The following is a 13,055-nucleotide window of genomic DNA, read 5'->3' as shown; positions in this document are numbered from 1 at the left end:
GATGCCCCCTCCCCCAATCCAATGACTCCACAAATGTGATTGGTTTTCTTGAATATTTTGCCAAAGAATTTGTGGTTTCTAAAGCTTTGCTGGATTTCAAATATTCTATTCCTTGAATGAAACACCAAGAGAAATACCCAGAATCACTTACTTTACATAGCATAACTATTCCTTCTTGCTGTATATTAATTACATATCGGTCAAAAATACACCCACCCAACTTTGCACAACTATCTTTCCCTTAATTATTTTTGTGAGAAGGTGAGTTTTGAACTGGCAGTCATTTTGCTCCAAGAATGGGGGAGCTATTTCAAGTAAAGGACAACCATACTTCAGGACAATTATTCACAGATAAGCACGTTTCCTGCAGTGGCAGCCCTATCTTTCCTGAATTGTGGATGTTCTGGCCTCTTTCACAAGCTACTGGGTACTAAGTCTTCAAGCTTGATGGGCTCTGTCTAGCCTTCATTGTAACTAACTTGACATTGTCAAAGACAGAGTGTCATGACCAGAGTGAAGCAAATTTGGAGAAACCCTGGCAGGTGAGCAGAGTCAACTCTGCGGGCTGGGTTACTAATATGGTTCCAGGAAGCAACTGAGGGAATCTGTACCCTGTACAGATTTCTGATCCTTTTTTTGACTCCTGTTGACAAGATCTCATTTAATACTTAATTTCTTCCTGGGTTCCTTCTGGGTCATTCCAAGTATAAACCATGGCTTCTGCTGGACAATTAAGGGTAGCATAGGAGGGATTCTCTTAACTGGACTGTAACATAGATCCAGAAGTCTAATGGACCAGCAACAGTCTTTTGCTCCTCTCCTCTATATCAGGTACAGGAGTGGATGAGCCGAGGCTCTAGTACAAATTAAGGAAGGACTCGCCCATCAAGAGACAACTGCAAAAATTAATTGACTCAATGAAAATGATTCAAATTATTGGAAATTCAGATGTACCTAAAGCACATATTCCATTCTCCTGGAATGTTAGTGTTTCCCACATCTAAATGAACATGCTGGGTTATTCTCCATCAAAATGTTAGTCTGGGCCAACAAGGGTCCACATTCCCGTGGAATGGCTTTATGCTCAATTTAACAAGTATTTATTGTGTGCCTTGTGGGGTTTCGCTTAGCACCTCCATCTCGTTCCTATGACCTCCTCTATTTTCATCATTCATCAAATGTTTATTGGGGGTCCATTATCTGCCAAATCCTGAAATGGGCATGGAAGGACAGCAAAGCGAATGTATAATTTTGTAGTAAAGGCTTAAACCTCCTTCTGGTCCATTCTCTGTCTCACTATTTTTAAACAAGATGGGACATCAATGCTTCCCGCCAGTCCCCCACTCCTTCTTGCTTTCTGTTACCCAGGTGGCTGAAGGAGACAGAAATGAGATGGACTGGTGAGTGGAGCCCTAGCTTCTTGGCATCTTTTTTTTTTTTTTTTTTTAAGATTTTATTTATTTATTTGACAGACAGAGATCACAAGTAGGCAGAGAGGCAGGCGGGGGAGGGGGGGAAGCAGGCTCCCGGTAGAGCAGAGAGCCCGACGTGGGGCTCAATCCCAGGACCCTGGGATCATGACCCGAGCCAAAGGCAGAGGCTTTAACCCACTGAGCCACCCAGGCGCCCCATGCCCTAGCTTCTTTGAACCCAGCCAGAAAAAGAAAGAAATGTTAAAAAACAAAAAGCTGCTCTCCCAGCCACTTTGGAAACACAGGCCCCAGTATTCAACCATGATGACAATAACAGGCCCAACCCTGAGTGCTGCCTGGTGTTCCAGAGGCACCTGAACTTGACCTATGATTCTGGACAGCTCTTGATCTTGTTCATCACTCAAAGGCAACTAGGCACATTCAAGGTGAGAGTGAACAGACCGCTTTCTCCAGGCAGATAGTTTGTTCCTGGCAGTCTTTCTTGACAGTTCACTGAAGGGGAAACAAATTTGCTGCAGCTCTGGTCAAGATGTTAACCGCTTCAAGCATCGTCGCATCCTGTTGGCCTCTTCTATTTTCAAACTCTTGCCTTTGTCACCGTAGTTTGAAGTTGTGCATGAACTTTTACACTTTTATCAGAATAACTGCATGTAGGATGGTCATGGCTTGTTGCATGGTCTTTCTAGAGGAATATAGGGGGCCTTCCGGGGTTCGGAGGAGGAACGCAACGAACAGCTTTTATCTTCACACGCTTGGTTTCGTTTTCTGTCCCTGGCATGTTGTGTGTGTTTCTAACGCGTGCGTTTCACTTCCACTCGGGTAAGAAGAAGCTCGGATTTCTTTCAAACATTGCTGCATTTGTCATATTTCCATATCCTAATGCTTCCATAAATCCAGTCTCTCCATTATGTGGAATATCAGTCGTGGGTTTAAGTTTGCACATGACGTTGAGGACAGACAGACAGAAGGTAAGCTAGGAAACGACTTAGAAGCGGAGGGGTACACCTCCTGTTCGGTGTAAGGGTTCAGTTCACTTAGAGCCAGGGAAGCCCTGATACAGACAGGCTGGTGGGGATACCTGATTATGGAATGTCTGCGTTGAAATCATTTAGGTCCACTTGTCACGGATCTCTGGCTTTTAATCCCTTATTTTCTTTTTTCACATTTAAAGCCTGGATAGCGTATCTGGTATCCAGACCCTCTCGATCTCTGATTTTGCAATTGGGCACGTATAAACCGACCTGGCCTCCTTGGGACTGAACCTTTCACACGCATGTGTAGAACTAGCTGTCGAGTTCCGGGGGGTTTTCTCTGGTTGTATGGAGTAGCACAAGGACACGGTTTTGTTAAGGGCTGCATTCTTAGATGATGGGTCTGTGTGCAGCTTGACACGCCCCCAACCCTAAAATCAGAGTGGAAGTTATTCTTCAAACTGCAGATTGTCTCTAGCTCCTCCATACTCCCCAAGGCCAATGTGGACTTTTCAGTATTTACAAATCCATCTTGAAAAGCAAGATGGGCTCCCAATCTGCTGGGAAAGAATGACATTTCAAAGTAGTAAGGAGGTTGTAGAGCGAAGCTTGGATCTGGTGCTCCTCCGTATGACCCGTGGGGGAGGTTTTCTGGTTCACGGCCTGTTAGCTGGATGCTGATGATAATTATTTTCAGGTGACTCTGGCAGCCAACGGAAAGTCCGCTGACGGCGGAGTCGAGGAAGAGCCGTGGAAACGTGAAAAATAAGGACATGACTCTCAGCAAAGTTTTGAACAAACTCCCCAGCGTATCTTATGGTAAAAAGAGAATATAAACAAGCTGTCTTAAAAAGGAAAAAAAAAAAAAAGCATCTATTTCTGTGTTTACTTAATCTGCTAGCCAAGGCTTCAAGGATCTGTCGTGAGTCAGTGATAAGCGCGGTGCGGTGTCTTTGCCAAGTGATGCTTTGTAAATGCCTCATTTTCTCACCTGTGTTATTGTCCGAACGGAGGCTGCTGGAGGAATCCGTTTGAATTGAAGACACGTTCTGGCCAGCTTCCCTTTACTCTCTAAATGTAGAGCTGCGGATCCTCTTTTCCCAGGGGACTCGACTAAAGCATGTGGTGCATCCTGGGGACTTTGGATAAAGAGCAGACACTCAGTGTGTGATTCCTTCAGGTGTCGTCCCTGCTTCTGCTTTGGTACACACAAGAGATTCTGTTAGAAGCCTCTAGACGTAATCCTCTTGAAATGTCTTAGGGGTGGTCCATGTGTTAATTAAAAGCAAACCCCTGCCTTTGGGAACTCTGAGAATCTACCTTCTGTATACTCTCTCAATTAAATATTTCTAAGAGAATGGTAGTAGGAACCATGCTCTTCAAGGCAGCCAATTATGGAACCCACTGAGTTTCTGCTCTGCCCTATCCGGTCCTGGGAAATCATTACTGAAATTTCAAAGGTCTCGTAATTTGCTCTCAATGATGATAATGGATTAGGATGTAATCTGCATAGCGCTGCTGTGCATGTGGACAAACGAGAGCACAGCCAACATCAACTTTAACCAGAGTCAAATGTTCCAATTTGGTTGGCATTCACCTGGCAGAGTGAAATCGAGTGAGATGATTTGATTGATGCTTTACTTTCTTTGTTCCAGCTGTAAAATTCTTTTTTGTATTTCTAACAAAAAAAAAAAGACATTTTTAATCGCAAATTATTTCAGTCACAATCTCATTAACCTAGAAGGTCTAACCACTCTACTCTCCTCACAGGTAGAGAGGACAGTTACACTGGCTGTGCCGCTTTTAAGACCATCTCTCGATAAAAACAAAACACTGTCCAAGATCTAGCACATAGAGAGCTTTCTCTTGTATTCTCTCAAAGCACTTGAATCTAGTTACAGGGCACAGTTGAAAGCAGAATCAATCTGCTTCCCAGTCTTCTGTGTAGCAAGGAACAGGAAACAAACGTGCAAAATTCCAGAAAGGTGACATTCCTATGGCAAAGTCAAGACGGCCGTAAGCCATGAAATGGGAGCAGACGATGGCTCCTCACAACTTCAAGATGGCGTCTTCAAGGCTGTTACATTTGAGGAGTCAGTACTGTAAGGGGATTAGCACCGTGCCTTGTAGGCCATAGGCACCCAACGAATCCCAGTGGTGGATTGTGCACACTAAACTTGTCAGTTTCTCTACTATCCTTTTCTGTTGAATAACTCACAGTATTTTCCTAAGGTTGCAGGCTCTGGGAGATTGTTGGGAACTTGAACCTGAATCACTGAGAAATAAAGTACATTTGACTGACTTTGAGGAGTATGTAGAAACTTGGTCTACATATAGGAGTCAGGTGGTCATCAGAGACCGGCAGATGGGTGCTGGGTACACATCAAGAGTTGTACTGTCCAAATGCTCTGAGAATAGGTTGTACATAGACATCACGGACCCTTTATTGCCCATTCCTAGTGACTTTTCTCTTCCAAACCAGACACCTTCGGAACATATGAGAGACATAAGATTCTGATTGCTTTTGTCTCTCAGACCCTCATTATTTTTGGATAAGGACCACCATTGAGCAGTATTAAGCAGCTTTTTGCCTTTTTTTCTTTTTAGTGTCATTGGTCTTCTTCATTTTCATTAGATGGACAGTTAACTGGGTCACCAAGGAATTGTGAAATGCAGTAGTGGACAATAAATACACCCTTTAGAGCTGATACTGTGGGTCAAGAGGACAGGTCCTGGATTTAGCTGTGAAACTCTTATGGATTGTCTTTAAGTGGTGCTCCCAAGAGCTTTGTGATAGAGAAGAGAAGGATCTAGACGAGGCACCAAGGAGTTTGTGGGTTTTGCTGTTTAAGGCCAGCTTAGCACTTGTAAATGCTGACGTGTTTCTCAAAAGAGTGGTCTTGGGATTGTCTCCCCAAGACTCTGCCTCAGTGTCTTCCTGCTTTGCTTTGTCTTCCTAGTTATTCTATAAAATATATAAGGGGACAATGTGTTCAGAAGAAGCAAGGTGTACAGCTTAACAAAACATGTTTTTCTGGTTTTAGACTACCTGTAATACATTTCATGAGAATGTATTTAGGAAATCACTTTCATCTGGAAATTCACATCATATTACAAATGAATAATCTGTTAAAGTCAGGACTAACCCGAAAATCCAGGATGTATGTAGAGCTGACGTATGACTGTGATCTCTATTTTTTTAGGTCTTGTTCATTCTTCTTATGCCATGCCCACTAGGGCTTCCCTTGGCCAGCAAGAGTGCCATAAACAGGACAAACAGATCCAGAGTATACCTCTAAGAACCCTTTTCTAAATAAGATACCCATAATCTTTCCGTTATGTGCACAGATTTATATTAATAGGTTCACCACAGTTGTAAATGCTTATAACAGTCCATTAATATTTGATGATGCATAAGTTATATATGGACACAGGAGGCCAGATCCACACGCTGCATCCCATAAGGTCTGTAAGTCAGGGCTTTGGCAACACCATTTTTTGTTACTAACTCATTCACTCTTTTTAGGAATCCAAATCATTTTGAGAAAAAAATCAATTAAACAGACTTTCATCCTCCCCTTTATAATTTTTGCCCACAGCAACCCAAGTAGAACCACCATTTGATTACCAACTACAGTTCAATAAGCCAAATTTAATCAGCAGGAAGAATGGCTTCTCTCTCACGCTAAGGCTTTACCTTAGGTCTTTGGGAATATGCCTCCCATGCGGAGCATCAAAGAAATCAAGGCAGTCTTCTAGACCACAGAGGTCCAGGTCTTCAGGTAATAAGATCTGAACCACATAGACATCAGATTCAGTTCTTTATTTCCTGCTGGGTGTGGAAACACAGTCTTATTGCCTGAAGAAGTTACCTTGTCCGGTAAAAGACAAGTATTCGCTCCTCCTCTGCAATATTGGTTGGCCGAAAGAAAGGGTGCCAAATGCCTCAGTCTTGGATTCAGACTTGTGGAAACTGAAAAAGGCTTAGGGGAAATTCAATGTATGGGGATATGTATTCCCGGTAGGAAATCTGAGGAATCCCAATGACTGAGTAGAGGGCCTCAGGCCACTTCCAACCTTGCATGGGGAAGTATGTCACTTGCAAGTGTATCTAGTCAAGAAAACCTTTCAGGGTTGGGTAACTCATCTACCTGCTCCCTGAAAGGAAATCCAATCCTTCCATGTTTTTGCAAATACCACCCTTCCTTTTATTCCCAAAAGCAAACACTATGACAATATTTTACTTTTGTCAGAATCAAGGAATCTATCTGTACTATAGTTTCCCATGAAATACAGCAGTAAGTCGGAACAAGTACACTAATGCTCAGAGAGAATTTTTCTATGGTTCAAACCCTTAATGGGAAGGTCTTTGTACCTCTTGCTTGGCTTGATGGTCAAAAGTGCTCAGCAGTTATACCCAATGGAGGTGGCTCTTCTTCCCTGCTCTTTGATTCTTGGGGCCATACAGTTGTCTGGGTTGCTGTTTTTGCCTTTCTTATTCTCCAAATAAATTCATCCCTAGGCAAGCAAAAGGACCAAGCAGATTTTTTTTCAGTTGTCATAATACCCACTTGGACTATTAGGGTCACGCTAAGTGTCTTCTTCATCCCCTTCACCTACTTCACCCATCCCCACCACCCACCTTGCCTCTGGCAACCGGCAGTTTGCTCTATTTTTTCATTTTGTCTTTTTATCTTTGCTCCTTTGTTTTGTTTTTTTAAATTCCCCATATGAGTGAAGTCATATGGTATTTGTCTCTGACCAGCTTATTTCACTTAACTCTATATACCCTCTGAGAACCTAAAAAGAGTAAGTTTAAGCAAATAAGCTGAAGGAATCCTGAAGTGAGAGTTTTGTAAATCTAGTTGCCAGAAATGAGTGGCCTCAGGATCTCTGGTACTTTCTGGCTGGAATCTAGAATAAGGGCCATCGAGTGCCAACCCGGGCAGACACCATAGGCAGATTGTTCTCTTTAGGTCAAACGAGTCCAAAGCTGCTCATGCTATAGCTGCCCATGGTCTTCCCAAAAGGAAAACCCATGTTCCCACTCTTCCTCCTCCTTTCTCGTTCCACCTGTCATTGTTGCTGCTTGAGAGACCATTAGTAAAGCACTGCATGCGTTAGGGCAAGGGTTGTTTCTAGAAAAGAGGACAAGGAATCTTCTTTGAGTATTATCTCATTTCATAGCAGAACACAGTGAATTCACATGATGACACAGGGAGGATGAGAAATAATGCCATTGGATACAACAACCGTTTGACTTAGACTCTGCCAATGTTGAGCTGTGTAACTTAGACAAGTCACTTGATGCCCAAGCCTCATTCTGTCCCATACTTAAAACAAAGTGGTTGGATTAAGCAATTAAAACCCTCTTGGGGCCCTAAGAATCCATGATATTACGATCTCTGCTTGAATTTCTTTTTTCATAAGAGGCTTACTACTGTGAAGTATGACCTGCTTATATTTTAAGTCAGAGTGGCCCACAATACAGAATAATCAATTTGGATTTTTTTTTTTTGTCCCCTTGGGATGATATTAAATTCAAGTCTTTCTCTTCCTTTGATGTTTTCCAACAAGCTTGGAAGATGGCCACGTTAATCTGTAGTTTGGTTTTCTGGGATACAAACAGACATCCTTTGACAAAATGGCCCTTGGCCTCACTCACTGTCTTAGTAGAAGTAGCCATTCAGCTCAAAGAAGACGGTTGCCAGGGAGGCAAGGGGAGTGTAGCACCTCCCTCAGGGGCTGAGAATGTTCCTGCTGTAGTAACAGAACCCACTCTGAGCCCAAAGCACACAGTTTTCTGCACACCGTCTTAACTGCCAACCCACTATGGGACTTTGGGAACCTTTGGCAAATAAACTTGAACCCTCTTAGGAGATTTGGTGCAAGACTTACACACTAATACCTTCCCTCCCTGCCCACACACAGATGCACATAACCGAGCACAGGCTAATCCTGGGCTAAGTCCCTTCTCTGCAGGGATATTTGAATTCATTTTCAAATGGTCCTCTTGGTTTGTTTTCATCGTGGGCATCCTGTCCCAGCTAGAGAAGCTCTATCTTACAAGAGTGGAGTTGGGCTGGTTTCTAGGGTAGATATAAGGCACGGTCTGTCTGCAAGGTGCCGGCCACCAGCTCAGTTTTGGAACACACTCTTGCACTTTGTGGTATGGCTGCAACGGCCCCCTGCTTTTGTCCTTGCCCTGTGCCCATGCTTCTGCTAAATATGGAATAGGTTTGGTATTTACTTGGTTGCCAAAGAAGCCCAATTGTTTAGATTTGGGGAAGCAAGACATAAATGTAAGACAGAAAGGATTAGGCCAGGGTTTTTGTTGTTTGGTCTTCGAGTGCAGAAGGCCTGAGGCAAAGGCAGCAAGACAAAGGCTAATTCTCCACTGACGCATGGAAGAACCTGTAGACAAGCAAGAGAAGCCCGCACATTCTTACTTGATTCACTCAACTTATTATTAAATTATTACTCATGGTTTTGTTCATTTGTTTGTTTTGTTTTTCCCTATGTCCAGCCTGGCTTCACCTTCCTACCTCCAGACCAAGTATCTATTTTGAGATTTTTAAAGTCCTTCTGATTGTCACACAGGGCCCTTTTGTGCTGAGACTAAACCCTGCTACAGAAACAGAACCCACTCTTTTGCAGAGTCAACACATGACTTAGAGCATGGGTCATCACAGGTCTCCAGTCTCTCCGGAGACACCCCCGATCCCTGGGTGAGTGTTGGAACATAACAGCTGACCGTGACCCTTGTCATTCCTGGTGGAGACGGGAATGATGCTGTCAGGGCTTTGCTCCCTCTGGGGCTCTGCTTCTCTCCACGGCATCCATTCAGCCTGCCTAGAAATGGCCATTGCCTATGGTAGGAGAGAATTGCACGCACTCACCAAGAAAGCTGGTCTAGCACAGCTCTGAGGTTTCTCATGCACGCAGCGAATCCTCTGAGATGTGTGATCGGAAAGCTGGCCCACTGGTTGCTTACTTACTACTCCAGGAGAGTAATTGTCCTTACTAGGAACTCAACCTTGGGCATCCAGATCTTTCCATAAATCACCTTAACTTCCTCTCTTCTTCCTCCTCCCCCTGGGGAACCTCAGCATTGCATTCCCATGTTGCACAACACAGATCAGATTATCTGGTCGCTCTAGAGATTTGTATATAAAAGACTACTTTTGTGAGGATTTTTGTATATTGTTTTTCTATTTGTTTTTTACGGCTTAAGGAGAGAGCTGGCAAACTGTGAATCTAATTTGATCTTGCTGCCAGCAGATACATTTTGGCTTCCTGGTAAGAACCGACGTTACCAGGGACAACCCATTGCCCCTGTGATCAGTATCGCACCCAGCGAAATTCCTCCAGCCCTGTGTTACATTCTTTTTTAAACAAATCCCTGGACTTCTTTACTATTATTTATAAAGAGCACGAGGAAATGTATTTATAGTCCTGGATATTATATGTTTAATATTGATTTAGCCTTTAATAATGTTATAGGTTTGTATCTATTCTTCATAAATCACAGAGAGCTCAGTGTAGACTGAATTAATCTATTTCGTATCTGTAATTTTGCAGACAGATATTTTCTTATGGTATTTTCTATATAACCACATAGGTAGAATTATAACTAATTAGAGCACAAGACATTTCTACGGCAACTCAGAGCCTATCAGTTGTTTCCTGAGCATATAACCGCGTTCAAAAAATTTAAGAATCCTGTCCTTCACGCCGCAATGAACAAAATGACCATAAAGAACGAGGAATCACTTCAGTCTCTTAGCTGGTTAAGATACGCATTTAAACAATCAGTCTTTTCAACTTGAGGAATGGTGCTAATTCCTTGTTTTTCCAGCTAAGCATTCAAATTTCACCAAAGTAAGAAGACGAAAAATAACGCGATGAGCGTGGGATCATTTCTGTATCAGATCTTCCCCTGCCTCCCCCCAACCATTTATGTCAAAATTGGCTTTGGAAAACCTTGAGTAGAGAGCTTGAGGATGAGTGCTAGGAAGCAACTCAGGACAGATTTGTTGCAGTTCATGCTTGCCAAGCAAATTGCTAGTAAATGTCACACTGTTATGTGAATTGAGCACATATTTTTAAGAAAAAGGTTATTAGTACTAGCTATGAAGCAATACCCTTAATCACTGGGGCTGGAGGTGGGAGCTTAGAGTCACACTGAAATAGTTTAGAAGGAGCCCAGGTAGATTCTGTCCTCAGGTGAATAACGATCTATGTAATTCCCCCAAAAGGCAAATCAATAGCCACTGCGAAGACCAGGGGGTCTTCCTTCTGCCAAACACACTTTCTGATATGGTCGTAGCGCTAGTATTTTTGCCATGTTTAGAGAAAATTGTCAATTCCATAGAAAGTGTTCTGGTATGTATTTGAAACTGTTCCTCATTCAGCAAACAGATGAGAAGTGCCCTCAACTGGCAATGATTGTATCTGTGATTTTCGAGTCCAGAGAGCTGTTCAAGGCATGAAGTTCTTGTGTGTCTACAGTAACACTTGGTTCGTGCATGAAGAACAGTGCCTGTGCACTTTGTGTAGCTATAATGTAGGTAACTATGCGTAATTTCAGTGAAATGGTGTATAGATGTATTTTAATTTAATTTAAATGTTATCTTTAGCTTTTCATCTAAATGCGGTAGGCATGTTGATTGGGTGTTTTGGAAAACCCTATTTTTCCCTCTTAGATAACTAGTGAAGCACTTCTCCTCTTTTTAAATGTGATCTAGCGGTACGTGTCAGTGAAGAACTTCTCTATGAATCCTTTGTACCAATGATTGTGTGAAAGTCTGGGCATCCAGCATCTTTGTAAATATGCAATTCCGAGCAAGGGAGGGTTGGGTGTGTGTCATGATTCTTAGTGAAAGGTCATCAGACATCTGTCCAATGCATGGCAAGTACAGTTGCGGAGCTTCTGATGATCTAGGCCTAAGTCGGGGTAGAATGAGGACACTTATCTACAGCCTTCCTTTGCTTGGTGGATTGGACTCAAGAAAGATAAAAAGTTAGCCTGCTTATGTGCATGCTCACATCCTGTCCTTAGGTAAAGGTATGCCTCTCTGGTTGCCAGATACTGATCAGGATGCTCATGACTTAGAGGTTCTGAAGAACCTTGTCCCCCTTGGTTTCTCGAGTCATGTTAACTAACTGCCATGTAGGCAAAACCCCATAGAAGCACAGTTCTTGTAGTAAACTGTACAGACGTCCATAGAAAGAGCACTAGAGGCCCAAGAATGGTCAGTATAAAGCTTCAGGGTTACAAAAAGACAACTGATGAGGCACAGATCCCACAGATGTGAAGGAAGTATGACCTCTCCCTTGTAGGCTCCGTGTGCATGTTTTGAGTGATTGGAGATGAGATAACTAATGCAAATATCCACTTGCCTCCTAAAACACACATTCTGTCTCATGATCACTACCTGGAATGCTGTAGCATCGACAGTTCCCATCACCCCTTTCTCCTCCCCAAGGACAGAGGAAAATGGCCGTGCACAGTTGGGAACATCAAGTGCCTCTGTCTTTCACAAAAAGGAGAGGAAGCCTGCACAATCCCATGAGGGCACAAAGCACATTAATTTTCAGTGGCTTCTCCAGTGATTGGAGTGAGGGGGTACAGATGGCAGAACAGACACATTTTTCCTGGAAAATGTGGCCTCTTTAACTCCTGTCAGATTCCGGGTGGAAACCCTACTGAAGAAAAGCCAGCCTTTAGGTAAGGTTTCTTCAGAAGGTTCTTGTGTGTCCAGAATGAAAGATAAGAATAACTGTTTCCCTCAACTTCACCATCCCCATTGGTCTAAAGTCATGTAGCCCAGAGCACTGATAGCACATATGTGTTTAAAGACTAATGAATGAAAACAGATAAAAATTTCAACTAATTTTGGGGATATTTCTTCAATATGGTACTAGGCAATGCCTCATTGGCAAAGCACTTCTGGGGTAGTTGAGATCTTTCGTTTTCACCTTGAGCTTTCTTACCATGTGGACTGATTACTGTTAACATTTCATGTGTAAAATAACTGGATATTCTTTATATACTGGAAGCAATCTGTGAATCCAATATTTCACTAAGTGTTTTAACTTTTGTGTATATATCTCTCATCAATAAATGTGCATTCTGATTTCTCTTGGTCGTTGCCTCTCCTTCAGTTCCCATTTTAAACTAGCATTGGTTCCATAGTGGGGGAGGGGGTCTTTCCAGAAGTGTTTCTTCTGGAAAAACTGTGGACTGAAAAGTACAGTGTCCAAATGAATACTTTCCAGAATGCCTAGTTATCTAATGGAGTCATGTCATACCTAAAGTTAGTGAAGTGGACAAAAATGGGATGTAATCCAAATTTTCCCTGTGAATCACTTGGTCTATCTCCCAAATCTTGGGGTTTGATCCAGGGTTTATTTCTCAGTTATGTGAAATGCCCATCACAAGTTGCCTCAGGGACTCTGTTGTATACCATCTTTGCTGAGGGAGTCTGAGAGAGGCTTCATATCCATATTTCTGCAGGTGCCAAATTCAGAAGATACCGAATGTGTCAATGTTACCCTGAGTCTTAAAGCTTCCTCCCACATGTCATGGACCTCACTTGTGTTCACAGTTTAAGGACCAGGGCTCTACCTAACCTCAAGGGGTCAGGGA

The 13,055-nt window shown here is 42.8% G+C and overlaps 1 protein-coding gene across 2 annotated transcripts in view; it reads left to right on the top strand.

Annotated features, from left to right (window-relative positions):
• The window catches only part of SLC1A2 (solute carrier family 1 member 2), a 132,403-nt gene extending 119,860 nt beyond the window's left edge, over positions 1-12,543 (top strand). For both annotated transcript variants that reach the window (XM_082748956.1, XM_082748957.1), the window contains exon 11: positions 3,102-12,543. In XM_082748956.1, the coding sequence (XP_082605082.1) occupies positions 3,102-3,173 (72 nt within the window). In that variant the 3' untranslated portion in view covers positions 3,174-12,543. The remainder of the gene's footprint in view (positions 1-3,101) is intronic.
• Positions 12,544-13,055: the final 512 nt, after the last annotated feature.

Source organism: Mustela nivalis (genome assembly GCF_964662115.1).
Source record: "Mustela nivalis genome assembly, chromosome: 9".
In the NCBI taxonomy this organism is placed as follows: domain Eukaryota; kingdom Metazoa; phylum Chordata; class Mammalia; order Carnivora; family Mustelidae; genus Mustela; species Mustela nivalis.
The sequence above is the reverse complement of the archived record's forward strand: the minus strand, read 5'-3'. Positions and strand labels throughout refer to the sequence as shown.